Source organism: Bombyx mori, chromosome 17 (assembly GCF_030269925.1).
Source record: "Bombyx mori chromosome 17, ASM3026992v2".
Taxonomy (NCBI): Eukaryota; Metazoa; Arthropoda; class Insecta; order Lepidoptera; family Bombycidae; genus Bombyx; species Bombyx mori.
Window position 1 is genome coordinate 10,709,580 of NC_085123.1, and position 19,347 is coordinate 10,728,926.

The 19,347-nt window shown below is 36.8% G+C and overlaps 1 protein-coding gene and 1 long non-coding RNA gene across 4 annotated transcripts; one reads left to right on the top strand and one right to left on the bottom strand.

Annotated features, from left to right (window-relative positions):
- Window positions 1-213: 213 nt before the first annotated feature.
- On the bottom strand, window positions 214-19,146 carry LOC101741986 (major facilitator superfamily domain-containing protein 10). Of its 3 annotated transcripts, none has more exons than XM_062673397.1 (8): window positions 18,691-19,146; window positions 10,213-10,380; window positions 7,725-7,883; window positions 6,627-6,809; window positions 6,134-6,380; window positions 4,921-5,112; window positions 1,684-1,821; window positions 214-518 (listed from the first exon to the last, which is right to left on the bottom strand). In XM_062673397.1, exons 1-8 carry the CDS (start codon window positions 18,892-18,894, stop codon window positions 427-429), a joined length of 1,383 nt encoding a protein of 460 aa, XP_062529381.1. In that variant the 5' UTR covers window positions 18,895-19,146; the 3' UTR covers window positions 214-426. The 3 variants fall into 3 exon arrangements, with proteins under 3 accessions (XP_062529381.1, XP_021207845.2, XP_062529382.1); XM_021352170.3 differs by lacking the exon at window positions 18,691-19,146 and adding an exon at window positions 10,716-10,944 and having other exon boundaries at window positions 10,213-10,629; XM_062673398.1 differs by lacking the exons at window positions 4,921-5,112; window positions 18,691-19,146 and adding an exon at window positions 10,716-10,949 and having other exon boundaries at window positions 10,213-10,629.
- On the top strand, window positions 8,798-10,093 carry LOC134200463 (uncharacterized). Its single transcript, XR_009975406.1, has 3 exons — window positions 8,798-8,924; window positions 9,421-9,669; window positions 9,749-10,093. It is a non-coding gene; the product is annotated as an uncharacterized LOC134200463 (long non-coding RNA).
- Window positions 19,147-19,347: the final 201 nt, after the last annotated feature.

A 19,347-nucleotide genomic window follows, 5' to 3' on the forward strand; every position in this document is an offset into this window, starting at 1 on the left:
TAGTAAGGTTGTCATGAAAATCCCAATTCTAGAATTGGCAGTGCCATCTATGGGAAAATCTTTCACCGAGCTAAGGTCACCGATCGACTGACGATTCCTTCTTCAACGTTATCTCGTAAATGTCGTTAGTGGTAGGTATTCATCCTTTTGCTAGATTTATTTTGTTCTAAGATAATATTTGTCATTAAATAGCAAATACATAATAAAAAACCGTTAATTAGTAAAATCTTTATTGTAATACTGTTATGTTACTTATTTATATATGTGTAAACATAATAATTTTTTTCAAAATAGACTTGTAAAGACAAACAGTTGTAAAATGTATAAACAAAAACTATAATTTAAATACATGGCATTATAAATAGTAATGTAAAATTAACTTTCAATACGTTCCTTGTTCCTTGTAAAATATATATTAATAAAAGCTCAAGTTTTCAGTCTAAATAACATCACAGTTGGAATGATAAGAATTAAAGAACCAATAGCATATGTGATGGCTGCTCCAGAATACCAATAAACTGTAACAAATGAAAAGAATAAAATAAGTGTCATGTTTATTTAAAAAAAAAAGTATAAAATATGCGAAATGTTATTATTGTTACGCTCTAGGGTTCGTGATACATAAAATACCAAAGTACAACTAAAAACTGTATTCAACACTTAGAACGCTTAAAACACTTCACTACACTTTTAAAAATCTCAATTCGCTTGTTCCGCTTCGCTTCAGGCGATCCGTTCGCTGTTTCGCTTCGAGTAGTTCCGATTGCTGACTGCCTGCGTGCCATCTCTACAACGCTTTTATAGCCGATTCCTCATCCCTAAAATTATCGAAAATATTCCACACATCTCTAGTATTGTTTCCGCTATCTGACAATATATGGCGTTGTACTTCTCGAGCGTTCTAGGTGCTACTAGATCCTTCGATATTTGTACGACTATTCGGCGATAGACGGCGTTGCTCTTACCGGCGTAACATTAATAATAATAATAATAATAAACAATTATTTGTTTTCCGGTTTTCTCATGTTACTTCTACTAATATTAGAATTACTTTAACTTCATTGTAAAGTCATGTTCAAAATTGATAATGTTTTTTTTTTAGACAACCCATAATACGGTCCACCTGATGGTGAGGGGTTATCATCGCTCATGGACGCCAGCAACGCCAGAGACACAACCAATCTGCTGCCTGTCGCCGAGCATACACCGCAAGCCTCGTTCGAAGAAATTCATGTCTTAGCACTTAGGAGGTACTGTTAATATTGGCATGGAAGTTCATTCGCAAGTCGGATGGCACGTGCTTTTGCACTGTGTATTAACGCAGATGTAGTATGGTAGTATGTAGAATGTGCTATATGTGTATGGATGAACTATACTCCGGCGGTAGGCAGTGCAATGGTAAGCACGAGATAACGGGATTATAATTTCAATTCCTCAGAGCACTCCCCTAATTTAACTAAATTCAAACGTGATATTGTAGGAAAAAATTACATTGCAAAGAGTCACCGGAACCCTGCAGGGTTGACAACTGTAGTTAATCAGAAATAATTATTTAAATATGTAAGTAATAGATAATATTATGTATTCTGTTCGTTTCGTTTTGTTTCGCTGAGATTTCACTGAAACTTTTAGTGTATGAAAATTATAGATATTGAAAAAAATTGTAGGTATTTATTATGTTACCTGAAGATGTAAGAAGTGGGCCGGCAGCCCTGGCTAGCGCTCCCAGCGAGCGCAGAGTGCCGAGGACGGCGCCGCGGGCCGCACCCGGTGCTCGGTTGGCTCCTATTGACGTCATGCAAGACACCGCGAACGCCGTAGCTGATGATAACACATACATTCAGTGGTGGATCTACACTAGGTGCAGTCGGGGCAAATGCTCTATCTATTTCTTAGGTTTATAGCGTTTCCTTTTAGATTTCGCCAATGTCAAGTGTATATAATACTCAGCTTTCTATAGCGGGCTTCGTGAACGAGCAAGGTCACAGATTGTAACTAAGAATTAAGTGAGTGGCTAAGAATGTTGGGCAAGTGCTCAGGGCAGCAAATTTTTTAAAGTTAGTTAAAAAAACAAATATTTATGTTTCTGGAATATATATTATAACATTTTGTAAGGACTAAAAATGTCCCCATAGCAACAACTATTAATATGTATGTGTGAGCGATAATTATATTGCAGTGATGCTACGCCAGTCTCGGGAGTGTCGGGCTGTCGATAGCAAGTTAGATTGTAATACCAATATACTTTAGTCACTTAACTGAACACGTGTCCTATTAATCCTTGCCTGATATATAGAGACTCACCGATCTAATAGAGTTTCATATTTTTATTTTATCATAAAAATTACATATTTTAATTTTGAAAAATAAAATATACTAGTGGTCCCCTAGTAGTCGAAATTCGACTATATTTCATTGAAATTATAACATTGTACACTATGATACTATGATTCTATTGTACAAGACTATATATGTACTTCTAGAATGACAGATTTCGCCAAGACTACACTTTAGACAAAATAAATATCAATAAAGACAAACAATATTTAATCTATTGACTACAGACTATAAGCAATAAGAAAAGTTTGACATTAAACCTACGAATCATTAAACAAATAGTATGCGCGCGCGTGTGTCTAATTACATGGTAGTGTGTGTAATGTTTTTTTTATTGATTTAATGTATTTTTTATACGTCTTTTAAAAAAATATTAACATTCTGCACTCCTTCTCTATATTCTTTATAAGTGTAGGAAATTTCATACTCCTCCGTCCACGCAGTTTTCTTAAAAAGGGATACAAAGTTTTTGTTTCACGTATTAATATATAGATAAACTGTAAGTTTAAGTAAAATTCCAGTAATGGGCCGGATCTTTTCCCAGTGCCCAGGAGCGGCATTCAGTTTAAATCCGGCCCTGCATACATTTATTTATACTTCACCCAAACTCGCTTTAGGTATTTGTTAAAAGAAATAAAAATACTTAACTGGCTCGATAGAAATAAATTTCGAAAACGAAATTCCTAATGTTTCGATTAAATTCAATTAAACTATTATCTTAATGAGGTATATACCGCCGGATATCGGTTTTTTTTAAACATAAATATAAATTTGACTTTTTAATTAGGATAAATGTCTTATAGATAACTAGGTAAACGTATAATATATTATACATACAATTTAAGAAATATACATTTTAGAGTAGAAAAATTTGTATCTTTATAAAAAGATTATTTTTAAAGTAGTTTTTTTTTATTGCTTAGATGGGTGGACGAGCTCACAGCCCACCTGGTGTTAAGTGGTTACAGGAGCCCATAGACATCTACGACGTAACAGCCTGGCCACGGGACATTCGCCGATACGAATATTCGCGCGGTGCGAACGGCGAAGCGTCTAGCGACTAAAATAAGAGCATAGAAATGTACCTAACAAGCCACGCGCACCGGCGACCGGCGAAGCGACCGGCGGAATGTACCGAGCGAATCGCGCGGGCGACTTACGATGCGGCGGGCGAGCAAAACAAATGCATGAATAAGGACGGCGCAAGCCACGGAGTCGAGCGGTAGTCGCGGCGAATAGTGCAGTGATTAAATGAGTTTAGTTGTTTTCGCCGCGAAAAATGAACGCCGAAATTTTTATATTTTATATTTTTTATTAATTTTTTTTTTTATATTTTTAAACTCGTCGTGGCGGAACGGATAAGACGTCCGGTGTTGAGCGATGCACCGGTAGTCGAATATCAGGCGGGTACAAATTTTTGTAATCAAATACGTACTCAACAAATTTTAATGTTCACGATTGATTTCCACGGTGAAGGAATAACATCGTGTAATAAAAATGAAACCCTCAAAATTATAATTTGCGTAATTACTGGGGGTAGGACCTCTTGTGAGTCCGCGCGGGTGGGTACCACCACCCTGCCTGTTTCTGCCGTGAAGTAGTAATGCGTTTCGGTTTGAAGGGTGGGGCAGCCATTGTAACTATACTTGAGACCTTAGAACTTATATCTCAAGGTGGGTGGCGCATTTACGTTGTGGATGTCTATGGGCTTCAGTAACCACTTAACACAAGGTGGACTGTGAGCTCATCCACCCATCTAAGCAATAAAAAAAAAATAGCTGAAATACTAGCTAGACCAGCTATTTGGAAGTCTAGCCACCCAAAGTATTTCTCGTACTTCTTGTGGAATTCTCCATCTATAGGTATACTCCGATTCTTATTCAAATCATGTACTTCACAATATTTTCCAAATAATAGGTCCTGAACCAAAAAACTATTAATTTGTAAGCAATATCGAGATAATTTCGATATAGACATTTCGCTCTCGGACTTCCTTACTAGTCGCGGCGGCGAACGTGAGTACCCGTGGCCTGCAAACGGTGCTGCGCGAATGGTCGCCTCGTCCACCGCTTCGCTGTTCGCACCGCCGATCCCCGTGGCCAGGCCGTAAATGCGCCACCCAACTTGAGATATAAGTTCTAAGGTCTCAAGTATAGTTACAACGGCTGCCCCACCCATCAAACGAAACGCATCACTGCTTCACGGCAGAAATAGGTGGGGTGGTGGTACCTACCCGTGCGGACTCACAAGAGGTCTTACCACCAGTGATTACGCAAATTATAATTTTGCGGGTTTGATTTCTATTACACGATGTTATTCCTTCACCGTGGAAGTCAATCGTGAACATTTGTGACATGAGTTTTAAGTCTCAGTTTTACAGTACAACGCCTGCTCCACCCTTCAAGCCGAAACGCATTACTGTTGCACAGTAGAAATTGGCAGACTGGCGGTACCTATCCGTGCAGATAATAACCTAATAACACAAATATAATATCTGCGATTAATGCAATTAATTGAACTTCAACTACTTCAATACTGAAATTAATTTAAACAATTCCAAATTCTTATTTAGAATCTACTCACATAAAGCGTACAAGACTAAGCCGGTCCATAGCCATATCAACGGGGCCAAAAATGGCGGATTCGATAGAGCGGCTAACGCTATACACAGGAACGCGAACGGAGTTAGAGCCACTGACACTCGCGCTGCCACTTCCGCGCTTTTAGTGCCGAGCCTCCTCGCCGCACCGCCTTGCAGTACAGCCATTATTAAACCTACAACATTGCAGCGCTAAAATCACTTTACACATTACTTTATCAAGCAATCGTATTTTGCAAACGCGGTTTTTACTGGTGGTCTCTCCTCCTCTTGTGAGTCCGCGCGAGTAGGTACCACCACCCTGCCTGTTTTTGCTGTGAAGCAATAAAGCGTTTCGGTTTGAAGGGTGGGGCAGCCGTTGTAACTATACTTGAGAACTTAGAGTTTATATATCAAGGTGGGTGGCGCATTTACGTTGTAGATGTCTGTGGGCTCCAGTAACCACTTGACACCAGGTGGGCTGTGAGCTTAGAGCACCCATCTAAGCAATAAAAGAAAAAGTTTATTTTAAGTATAGTCAGTTACAGCCGGTACAGAAATTACATTTTAATATTACGTTAAAGCAGTTACAGAAATAGTTACAGTCTCTTCATTTAATACCAATGTTTTTCTTTTTTTTTTTAACATTAGTGGTACCTAATAAGTTGTACATAAGGGACCGAACTCATAGCCCAATTGGGTTTTTTATTTTATTTTATTGCATAGATAGTGGACGAGCTCACAGCCCACCTTGAGCTGGGAGTTCCAAAGTTTCGGTATAGTTACAACGGTTGCCCTACCCTACAAACCGAAACACATTACTGCTTCAAGGCAGAAATAGGCAGGGTGGTGTTACCACCAGTGGGTTTAAGTGCCTACAGTGAATAAGCCCACTTAGGGTTTAATGCGGTAAGTGAGGTGGAAGTTTAAAATGTATTGCACTATCGGGATTTGTTTTTAATATTGACGCATTCATTTAATATTGACGAATGCGGTTAACCGCTGGCCATAGTTGACAACTTGTATGCGACACAATATATTCTCTCTGTGTGCAACAAATTATTACACATTGCGTTTGCAAGTTTAATCCCAAAGGTAATGGCCTTATAATTATGTACTATCGATAAAGAACCGGTAGAAAGTAGTGGAAAGAAATATTTTAGGACTATGTAGACCCAAACCCCAACTTCGTAAATTAAGCCACTAATTCACACTTACCTATTACCAAAAACATTTTTCCTTGTTGCATTGCTGTATACTTAAAATTGTGATGCGTCAGGAATGTTATAGTGAATTCGAGTCCAGAATATACAAACAAATATAGAAAATAAATTAATCCCAATTTCGATAATACTTTTTTTTGATAGTGAGATAAATTTTCTACAGCTGTAAAGTTAAGTAAATGCCATGGAGAAACGAAATCCACAGTTTTATATAATGTAAACGATACGGGGGCTCTTTTCTCCTGTAATAAAAAAAAAACAACGAAAAATAATGTAGATTAAACTTCACCAGAAAAATTATGTGCTTTTCTTTTGTATTCCAGTTTTTTTTTTATTAAGACACACATTCCTTTATTTATTAAAAACTGACATGAGGTCATAGTATAAGAAATACAAGCTCTTTTTTACTTTTTTGTGACTTTCTATGGAGCATTTTATTAGAATAACCAAGTAAGATCCAATCAAATAATAATTATCAAGCTACATACCTTTGCTAAGGTTTCGGGTAAACAAAATGCCACCAGAGCTATGTTAGCTATCGAGAGGAACAACGCGTATAATGCCGGTCGCTCGCCCCACGGCCCGTTGGTAATATCGCTCGTTTTAGCAAACCACGCACCACATAGCGGCCCCACTATGAATGCTACGGAAAACGCCAAACCCACCAGGGCCTAAAATTGACAATACAGATTTTCCGTAAAATTCGATGGGCAGATCATGAATCACCTAGTACTTAGAAGTTGTCAGAGCCAGTATAAATGAGTGTACACGGCACATCCTTTCAGTCCAGACTGTATCACTGCTTCGTATGGAGTATGTATGAAGTCGATGCTGACTGATGAATTTTGAATGTGGATTGACGTTGTCAACGAACACAAACTTAAATAGTATAATGGAGTGATAGAGAGAATATACTTTATTGCTCATTGACAATAGTACAATTGGTAGGCAGCAGCTTGGCTCTGCCCCTGGCATTGCTGAAGTCCATGGGCGACGGTAACCACTCACCATCAGGTGGGCCGCCCGCTCGTCTGCCTACAAGGGCAATAAAAAAATAAAAAAAACCATGCTGCTACGCGCTTTTTTTTTCTTTGTGGGCAGTCGGGCATACGGTGGAATTAACTTCGCTCTTGTACCTACATTAGTAATCCCAAAGGCACAGCCAAACCGCTGCCTGACGCAGAGTACTAGCCGCAAACCACATTTGAAGACGGACGAAGAAACACCGTGGATAATGAGGACAAAGATTGTTGAAAACGCATTATGCACATACACACCGGTTCTAAGTAATATGAAGTCTGGTTCGTTGGCGGAAGATGCGACCGTGAAAAGGAAATGACGGGATTACATAAAAAAAAAAATGCTCAGAGCACTCCCTAAGCACTTGAGGTTGAAATCACAATTGTATTGCATGATGACTCTCTCACTCACCCAACCAGAACACTGTATGCTTAGTGCGAGTCTTTTAACGTTGGGCGATGTTCCAACTGCATACAAATTTGAGTTAACTTTTACGCTATCGAGAACGTTAAAAAACTCGCACTATGCACACAGGAGTGTTTCATTTGTAACAAAATTATTCTTACCATTCCTCTTGCTCTAGTTTTTTCAGTTGAAGCATCGGTTACTATGGCCATGCACAGACTTACATTGGCTTTGCTTAATCCACCAATGAATCGAGCTACTACAAATATAAGGAATGTTTCAGCCAAACTCCACAGTGCATGTGATGCCGCTATACCTGTCTGATGCAAATTATTTCTTATGAAATTGTAGCCCAACTAGAAAACACATTTTTTTCTATTGCTCAGATGGGTGGACGAGCTTACGGCCTACCTGATGAGTTAAGTGATCAACGCAGCCCATAGAAAAAAAACATGTTAATAACGCCGCCCATCTTGAGACATGAGTTCTAAGTCTCATTTTTTACAATACAATGAGTGCCCCGCCCTTCAAACCGAAACGCATTACTGCTTTACGGTGAAATAGGCAGAGTGGTGGTACCTACCCGTGCGAGCTGACAACACGCCCTAAACTATAATTTTTATATGTGTACTTCAGTTTTCTTCAATAAGTATGTATTAATATCTTTAGAAACTAGATGGTGAGTGATAAACCTGGTCTTAAGTGATTAATTAACCCAATCCATGACAAGGGCAATTCAGCAACCCACCTTGGAATATGAAACCTTCTATTGTACAATGGGTATGCCCTACAAACTGGCCACATGGCAGAAATAAAGAAGATAATGGTACTTATGCTATCAAGCTCCCAATACACCACACCATGACAAAAAATGGATATTTAAGACATATTAATTAAGTTCTCAAATAATAATAAAACTTTTTTTTTCAACTTTTTTTTATAACTAAGTAACATAAAATAATTCCTTATTTGAGTGTTAGCTGATTAAAGTTTTCATTTATAGCCTTGAACATAAAATACTGCTTTGCTCTCAAGTTTTCACTATGAACCTTGAATATTAAATACCAATTGATTCAATTGGTTTTACATTTTTAATTATTAATTATTTTTGCATTTCGGGTTATTTTCTTTTCGTAGATATTATTTACCCGATATTGTTGACCCAGCTGTTTTAATAGTATTATTTTTTAATGTCTTGTAGACAGATTAACATACTTTCATTCTTTTTGTTAGTAGTCATGTGGCTCGTGGATATAAGCAGTGATAAGGGTACAGCAGTTACTTACTAAAGCCACTATATACTATTAAGTTAGTTACACTAAGCTTTAACTAGGTTTAACTTAGGTTTAACTTTAACTAAGGTTTATATTTTTTGTAATTTTGTTCTATATTCTTAAATTTATTTATTAATACTATTACATTCTGTAATGTTATTACTGTCTTCAGACACTTTATTTATCTTATTCGCATAAGCAGTTGGAATTTTCTTGAAAAAATCAATCTTATAATTTGATATACATTATTTTTATCATTTCCTTTTAATGGCATAGCCCATATCACTAGTGCTTTTTTTTATAGTTCTTAACAACAATTTACAAAAGGAAGGATCAGATTCTTATAGTCTTAAAGAATTTATGAATATTGCTTAGATAGGCAGGTCAGGGTCTATTTGCTGCCAAGTGGATATCGGAGCCCATAGACATTAACAATGTAAATGTCGCCAAGCACCTTGAGACGCAACTGTACTGGTGGTCAAATCCTGCAGGCTAGTTGCTAGCAATTTTTCTAATAAAGTATGTACTTATCAAGCGCATACATGAGTTTCATGTGAAGGAATAACATTTACAACAATTACAGGTGGTAGGGGTTCTTGAGAGCTTACATGAGTATGTGCCACTACCCTGCCTATTTTTGCTGTAAAGCAGTTTTGGTTTGAGGGGTGGGGCAGCTATTGTACTATAAAAATGAAGACTTAGAACGATGGGCAGCGGTATTAACATGGTTGTGTCTATGAGCTTTGGTGGTCACTTAACACCAAAGGGCGGTGAGCTCATCCACCCTTCTCGGCAGTAAAAAACATAAAGAAATCGTCAGCTTGTTTTATAGGTTTGTTTTACCTTCAAGAATATAATTACTTTTAATTTATTAATTACTTATTTTTAATGGTCTTATTTTTTGCCAACAGTTGATTGAAGCTGAGAGTACATATAACCTGGTAAAATGATGACATACTTTTGAAACAAACACACTAAAATAACAAAATTATACAAAGTTTGGCATTCAGCTATGGAACTCTAAAAATTTTGAAATCCTCTGAAGTTTTATGTAATTCACAAATATTCACAATAACCAAGCATATATTAAACCATCTTCTTCTCCAAAGTTTTAGATATTTTTGGTAAACTTACTTGATTACTTATAAAAAATAACATTACTCAAACAACCTACATTTTTATCTATCAGACATACCTATGTGATAAAAATCTAAATTTTCCTCTTAAAAATATTTCTGAAGAGTGGCTTATCATGATCCAACACTGATAAAGAATAAATGTCTTCAGAATAATTTGTGGTTAATCATTGATGGTGCATATGTAGACTGAACATTATTTTAAAAACAGATATCTCTTGAGTCGAGAACTAACTTACCAGGCATATCAGTAGCATTGGTTTTCTTCCATATGCGTCCGAGAGGCTACCTACAATAGGACTCGTTAGGAACTGAAGAAAACTATACATGGAGCCCAGCGCACCCCCAAACAAGACAGACACGAATCGATCTGGTGCCCCGGTTAATTTTTGAAAACTCCGAACTGCCTGTAACAATGTAGAGTATAGACTATTCTCCTGATTTTCCTCTCTGCTGTAATAATCCATTAAAGACGGCAACAGTGGAAGAATCATCGTAAACGCAAAGAGGTCCAATAATAACGATAAAAACACAAATGCGATGGTTTTAGCATCTGTTCGAGTATCCTCATTTTTATAATTTTTTTTCCTATCTTCGTTTGGAAGTTCCGTAGGGCCTTTTCTCTCTCTCACGATCGCGTTACCCTCGTGCCGCAACTGAAATTATTTCTCAATATCAATACCTCCACGGAAGACTTTTCTTTATAAATGTTGAATTAAAAATTTCAAAATATAACATTTACCATTATAGTGGATGATCCAGGGCTAAATAGAGCACGTACCGACAGGTTTTTGTATTTTTAGATGTATACATACGCGACACTGAAGAAAAAAATTCAAACAAAACTTTCACCAGTTTCACCCTAACTCAAATATATTAAGTGTATAATCTATGACCCTAACGTACGACATCACAATTCATCACATCACTTAGCTTAGCAGTCTTAGCCATAGAGTTACTATTCTAACTGGAGTGCTTACTTCGTTTGACATAAAAACTAAAAATATACTTTATCTCTATGGCTTAAAGTTTATTTTTAAATAGCAAAAGATGTAAGGAAAAACGGTCTGAAAAGAGAATGATTATTAAGTGGTGGTGTCCCTCTCGCACATTTTACAAACAAAAAGCAGTGTTGCTAGCTTAGAGGATTTTCCATAAATTCTCGGAATTTGGACCCCCTTCTTAGTTATCAAAAATGGCTTTTAGTGGTTAGTGGATTTTTTAGTAGCTTGGGTGTTGTTGAAAATTATCGAAAAGGTTAAAATCAATCCACTTTACAGGATTTTAAACATTTTATGACAATAATATATCTAAATACATATTATTTAAACGATGTGACTTAAACTTAACTAGAAAATGTTGCGAGAATTTAGAATTTCCATCAACGTCAAAAATTAAATTGGTTCAAAATAAACGTACAAAGTTATGGTGAAATTAGATTCTGATGATGACAATTTATTAAAATAAATTATATAAGAAGTATTGATTATATGATATGTATATTGATTTTTAATAGAACATCATATATTAATAAAGCTTATTAAATAAAAAAAATTTGTTCTATATTAATAAGAACTCTGTTTAATGGAAAATTTAATGGTAGGTACGTAGATTTCTGATGGTTTTCATGTTGAATTTGGTGGGAAGCCAGATTAATTGTTGGCATCACCGAAAAAGAGCTATGAATGGATTAAAAGAAAAATGGCGTCTCTTTACGTTTGTAGTGCGAAGTTAAAATGGCACTGATACAGCTTGTGGCTTGTTTTTTTTCGAAAATCGTGAAAGTTTCCGTGTAATCATGGTGAACACTTTTAATGTAAGTGGTTTTAAGCGAGAAGTTTGTGGAATATCCTTCCATATGTCAGATTCATTGATAAATTTTTACTAGTGTGAGCATATATTTTTAAAATGTGAGATATTTTTTCTCATTATAATATTTAATACCATTTGTCTTGTAAACTGTACTTAATCTATGTCATATACTAAATTTGAAAAAACAATCGTGAAAACTATAATTTTGCAATGTCTTTTTCATATTATAAGAGCCATCACGTGGTATTTTTTGAACTTTTTTTATTGTATTGAATAGCGTCGCACGCAAACATGTATATCATTTGCCTGACGTTAAGCGAACGAGTAGGATCTTCTAGTAAATATGACGTTGGAATTTCTGGAAATTTTCCTATATAAAGGTCAAACAAGAAGAATCAAGTACTCAAACGCAAGAAATAAAAAATACCCCGAGAAAAGCAAAATTACGACAAGATGTTAAGGTATTGAAACAAAAACTTAAAAGTCGCGAAATAGTGATTGTAAATATAAAGTCGATTTTAGATTTATTAAAGAAAAATGGCGATTTTTAATTGAATTGAAATTTAAATTGCGAAATTTTAATGATACTCATGGTCCACTTAGATATTGATTAAAATAAAATATGTATTTCGTTGAAAAAAAAGAATTTACTTAAAATAGAGGAAATGTTATATTATAAGACTACAGAAAATTAACTGAACTTAATAATAATAATATGTATAACCAACATTTTGTAAATAGAGATCAAGTACTATGTGTATCGTGTTATGTGTATTGACTTGTCATTTAAGAGTTATTTAATTGTCTACATATAACAAATAAATGAATTTCAGTTCATTTCATTTTATTACCCATTGTGTTTTATTTCCTAAAATGTAACTAGTAGACTTAATATACACGTGTCATGAAAATAGCACAGAAGTAAAAATACAAGCAATTTTAAATCAATTGAAGATGTGAATGTAGGAAAAGAGCACCCGATACGCGCAGACCATGTGTGTTGCAGTGTCTCACTCAGTGTGTCAAATATTAATTTGCACGGCCCACTTAGCCAGTACATTAAAGTAGGAATTGCGTCATTAAGTTCAACATAATATATTATTTAAGTCGCGGTTGAGTATTCGGACGTTAAACATGAGTTTGAGGAAGTTTAAGTAATAGAACTGAGGTAATGATGTTTGTAATAATGTAATAAATGTAATAAAACTCAGTGCTAGATTTTCGACAACGCAGCAATTTCCAAAAAAAAACCGTCGAAAAAAAGTCACCATGACGACGAAGCAATGTTTAGAATTGAATTTACATAAATAAAAGGTTGCAAGCACGTGTTTTGTATTTACATAGGGTTACACAGAATTACTTAAGGTAAATTCAAAACTGATGCATGTGTATAATTTTGTCCTATAATTAAATTATATATGGTCACCACATTAGACAAGGACACCGCGACCAAAAAGTATTCTCTTTCGAGACCGATTTCTCGGCATTAGACAGCACTCCAGTTGTAGGTACTTATTAACTCCATGGTCTTAGCACATTCAAACAAATAAAATTTCAAAGTCAATTATGATTGGTTGAGTAATGAGTGGCAGGCAGCTTCGTTTTTGTTTTTAGAATTTGTTTACGGCCACTGATTACAGAATGTTTTAGCCCAGATGAGTTAGTTTTCCAAGATTGTTGAGATTAACAATAGAATTACCAGATTTACAAATAGATAACAATAGATTAACAATAGATAACTATATAATTTTTAAAAACACGCAGAAAAACATTCCTGTATTTTTTTTCGTTTCATCTAGTATATTATATATATGTATACCATAAGAATATACCATCCTGCCTATTTCTACCACAAAACATTCAGTTAATGTTTGTGCTTCTGCAATTTACAAAATTCCATTGGTGTACTTGTTAGAGTTTTGGCTTATTGCAACCCAAAGTTAAAATAATTTATTGTGGGAACCGGTTAATGAATTGTTTCATTTGCATACCTATGACAGTTTTATTGTCATTGAGCCTTAGATTCTGGTCAAACCATCGCTCAAATACCACAAGGGCTTGTTGAGTTTGATCCAACAGCCTATTCAGAAATTTTACCACAATGTAAACTCCCAGATTGTCAGCATAGCTTACAGTAGAAATACACTTAGTTATGTTCCCAAAGCAGGATATTTTATAAACTGTTCAAGAGGCCATAAGATATGGTAGCATTGACTTGGTTTGGGCAGTTTTCTGTTTATGAAGTCTCCGCATGCTTTAATGTGAAACATCTTTATATAATACCCGCACATAAAACCGATTGCTAGTGTGACATAGATGTGATAGTATAATAAAATATTATTTAAACCTACAGTCTATATGTAGTAGTGTTTAAGGTGTAGCAACACGTCGCCATGGACAAGCGACTGTTTCATAATATTAATATTTGATTTTCATTGCGCCACAAGAATTTCCTGTCGTAAGCTATCCTTTTATGCATCTATACCTGTACAAAATAATATCAATGTTTCACATCTGCCAGCCTTGCCACTATACCTCTTTTCTCATGTCACAGTATACTTTTAGAAATACTTAGTATTACGGTTTTACATAACAATAAAACCGATATTATGTGCCGAGAAGGAAAACATACAGCATTGTATTATGAAGAAGCAGTGTGTACTTAGCTTAGATTCCTTGTCTATGTCCAACCATAGACAGTCAATTTAGTTCCATCTTTAGCCGCTAGGTGCTGCCAGCAAGTATAAAGGGAGCGCAGCCATCTTTGATCTTCATAGTCTTCACCAGGAAGAACTTCCTGCAATGCTGTATGTTTTCCTTCTCGGCACATAATATCGGTTTTATTGTTATGTAAAACCGTAATATTGATGTGCCTTTGGAAAACATACAGCATTGTATTATGAAGACGTGTTTGTTATCTGCTGGTGAAATTATTAAGCACAACGCTATGATGAAATAGGTAAAGCCATAATAAAATTATGAAGCGCAATGATAATGTTCATAATTTATATAATTATTAAATCGAAAAAACAGTTGTTAACTTCCATGTTAATTCAATAATTAAAAAATATTTATAAGTTTAAACATTTTATCTTTTATATACAAGAAAATGTATAAATTGTATAAATGATGTATATACATCATGTAGAAGTAAATGTGTTGAAAAAAAGAATCGTGAGGATTTTTACGAAGCTCTATTATTCGGCAATATTTATTGTAAACGTTTGGATGATTTGCAATTGCCTCTAGAAAGTATTTCGTCCATTGGTTCATTATCAATCCATCTCAGAGGCTACTGCTGATCTACAACTTCTTAGAGATGCGTTGATGCCATTACCTCGTAAGGTTGAACGAAGACCAGTTTCCAATTACAGTACGGGATGCCGCTTTTGTGACAACACACATAGTTAGAAAAAAGTCCTTACGAATCTTACCGGGCATGTCTTTAGTTTCATGTTTAGAAAGCACTTATGCAGATTATTGACGAAAATGGATTTCAATTTTAGACCCAAAGACTGGTATCAGAAAGATGTTTTTCTCTGTTATCAAAGAAACTGTCTTTAGAAATGTTGAGCAAAGTAAGGTCATTAACTCTGCGTCCCGTAGCCAGCAACATGGTTGTTGGTGTCCTTCAAGCTACATTGAGGCGTGATGTGGTGGCTGGGTTTGAAGAAAACCAGTTTAGAACTATTCTCGGATCTCATGTGAATGGGACTACACTTAGTAAAATTGTAATAAGTAGTTGAATTTTGTTTAGCCATTCCGATGGCTTTTTTAAAATAGCAATTTTTATTAGAGAGCTTGAGAATGTTTGGTGTCCTACATGTATTTCGCCCACAGAAAGTCGACAGCGCTGCTTTATGATGCAGAAGGATTGTTTTATAGGCAAAATTTTCTTTTTGGAAAAGAAGAAAGAATTTGGCAACATCTGCAGACTTAGGATCAATTTTAAAACTGTAGCACCATATGCACCATCTTCTAGTTGCTGGTAAGTATGCTGACAAAGTGGATTGACACCAGCTAATTTTCAATAAATCTTCTCCTGTTTAGACCAGTATTATTTGTACAACCTCCCCCCCCCCCCCCTTTCTAAGCTTTCAGGGTTAATGTTTAACCTGTGGAGGAGGCAGGTTTTGGATTTCGTGCGAGTTATCTAGCGTTCGGGATCTGAGGGCTTGGAAACCCAAATGCTTTCGTTCAGTCTGGGAACACTACCAGGTAGGTTCCCTAGACACTTGAAGTGAGTCAGTACTTTGGGGAGAAGGTTGAGAGGAGGAATTCTCCATGCTAGTTGCATCCTCTACGGTCTGCTGAAGGTATCCAATCTTGGTCGGCGAATGGGTTTATATCTGGATGACCCCACTTTCGAAAAACTTTTGTGGTCACTTGTGGTAAAAAGTGCCATTTCGCAGGTTGATTTCCTCGTGATAGCCTGTCGGCTATGATGTTGTATCTCCCCGAGAGATTATAAGCTGACAGTTATCTTGAACTTATTGCTTAGGTTTAAAAATCGAAAGGTCAACGTTAGTGAAATACTTTCAAATTCATTTTGATTGTCACTACCATTGCAAATAGCTCTTTTGTGGGTGAGCCGTTTCTGTTGTTGAGCTGACCATAGACAGGACGTTAATATTTTGTCTAACTGTAACCCCTACCCATGTCCGAAGCTTCCGTTGCCAGGAAATGGTTGGTTTTGGGTCTCGGCAATGTTTGACATGTGGCTCCGCGTCAGCACTGCATTTGTAACCCCTACACATGTCCGAAGCTTCCGTTGCCAGGAAATGGTTGGTTTTGTGTATCGGCAATGTCTAACATGTGGCTCCGCGTCAGCACTGCATTTAATTGTTAACACATGCAGGATGGCCTGTTTTTTACCCCTTTTCTTGAAACTTCGCAAGAAAATTTGCAAGTTAACATAGAGTGATGTAATACCGTCAGAGTTTGAGCTAGGATGTTGTTGAGTGGCCACTTCATTTCTCGCAATTTTCCATCGAATCCCCAGACATGTCATCTCTTGAACCAGTGTACTAATTGATTTTTTGTAAGGCTGACTTGGCAGCCCAAATAATCCAAGAGCTTTACAGCCTATGTGGCCTGAAGACTCAACTTGGACTTCTTTTGATGGACCTGGTGGGATTTGCGTAGGTGGGATAACACTCAACATCCCTTTGCACGCAATGTTTCCGCGACCGAGCATGCTATGCAAGCAAAAAAGGTGTATTTGTCTTCATGGACCAAGAAAAAGTCGCGTAGGTAGGTTAACATTTGACTTCCCTATGTACGTAAGGTCTTCGCGACCGAGCATGCTATGGGAGCAAAAACGTTTATTTGTCTTGGTGAAACAAGATCATGTCGTGTAAGTAAGCTAGGTGAAACAAGATCATGTCGTGTAAGTAAGCTAGCACTTCGATTTTGCACGCAATGCCTCCGCGACCGAGCATGCTGTGGAAGCAAAAAGGTGTATTTGTCTTCAAGGACCAAGAGAAAGTCGCGTAGGTACGTTAACATTTGACTTCCCTATGTACGCAAGGTCTCTGCGACCGAGCATGCTATGGGAACAAAAACGTTTATTCGTCTTGGTGAAACAAGATTAAGTCGTGTAGGTAAGCTAGCACTCGACTTCGCACGCAATATCTCCGCGACCGAGCGACCGAGCGACCGAGCACCCTATATAATGGAAATTGACATGCCAGCCCAGATAATCCAAAACCTTCACAGCTTCTGCAGCCTGAAGTTTCAACTTGGATTTGTTTTGGTCGACCAAAAGGAAGTCGTCTAGGTAGGCTAGCACTCGAGTTCCTTTTGCACGCAAGGTCTCTGCGACCCAGCATGTTATGGAAGCAAAAAAGGTTAATCCAAAAGCTTCACAGCTTCTGCAGCCTGAAGTTTCAACTTGGATTTGTCTTGGTCGACCAAAAAGGAAGTCGTCTAGTAGACACTAGCACTCGAGTTCCCTTTGCACGCAAGGTCTCTGCGACCCGCATGTTATAAAAGCAAAAAGGTGTGGCTCTGAAGCCAGACCGAAGGGTAGGCATGTCATTTCATACTAACTCATAAGAAGGTACCGATTCCTTCCTGGAGGTACTGAACTGGTACCTTGGTACTGATCCTCAAGAAGTATCGACGAAATTTTGCGACTGATACTAGAAAAATATTCCTGAGAAATGTTCAATTCTATCATCCAGTCCCCTGGGTGGAGAAAGTTTGGTACCTAGGTGTCCGAAAACAGGTGTTTTATCTTTACGACCTTGTTCAACTCTCGAAGATCGAAAATTGGACGCATTGATCCGTCGCTTTTCTTCCGCAGAAAAAGGTAGTTTTTTTTTTTTTTTTTTTTTTTTTTTTGTTGTTTTTTTTTTTTTTTTTACGGTATTTGGTAACCATACATGGTTTACAAATTATTACAATTTTGGTGGCACTCAGTGCCTCAGTGCCGTCGGTGTCTTCAATTGCCCCCCTCTGGATTGTGCCAGATGTTACGGACTATGATTGTTTATAATGTTTGGCTTACCTTTTGTACGAGATCGTGACAAATAGGATTGTAGCCCTCCGAGGGACTGAATAGATTTCAATTTACTATTATCAAACAAAAATTCCTCAATGAGTGGCGCGTTGGCAACAGGATACTTTGTTAGAGACCACGGAAATTAAACTTTGACGTCTTATTTCTATACATACGGCCCTTTTTTCCGTATACAATTTAAAACGCTTTTTACGGGTAACTTGTACGACGGAGACGATTTGTCAAAGTTTTCAGTAATTATGTTACAAAGATTATTAGTTTAAATCTGTTGTGTTTTTGTCAAAATTTCCGTATTGACGAGATCAATTTGTTTACAACAATTTTCGTTACATTCAATTGTTACACACAGTTGATGCATTATTAGATTTACAACGTCACTGACCTGGTGGGATAACGAGCCGATTCGAAGATCGACCGTTACCTTTGAATCCCGTCGTTTCTTACGCAGAGACTCCTTTTGTTCTTTTTCGCTTGACGAGCTGTTCGAACGCGAGGCGTCTCCATCGCGTCTCGCCTGGACATCTTCCCTCTCGGAAATTATGGAGCTTGACTCAACATCACCTCCAACAGATGACGCGTGATTCATGGCGTCCGATGATAGGATTGGTAAATAATACTCGTAATGATTGCAAAATAACACTCATAGAAACACAAAATAAATATTTTTTGCAATTAATAAGAAGTCGAATAAATATTTGTGGACTTGCGACTTCACAGTACGAAAGTACACAACGCTATGAAGATCAAAGATGGCTGCGCTCCCTTTATACTTGCTGGCAGCACCTAGCGGCTAAAGATGGAACTAAATTGACTGTCTATGGTTGGACATAGACAAGGAATCTAAGCTAAGTACACACTGCTTCTTCATAATACAATGCTGTATGTTTTCCAAAGGCACATCAATGATTAATTAGCTATCATTATTACACATTTATACTTGAGGAAACACCAGTTCTGCGTTCGCGTCCGAAATTTGTCCTAGGGCAAGCATAGGATTTTAGTGATGATTACGTATCAGGAAATTCACTATAGCATCATT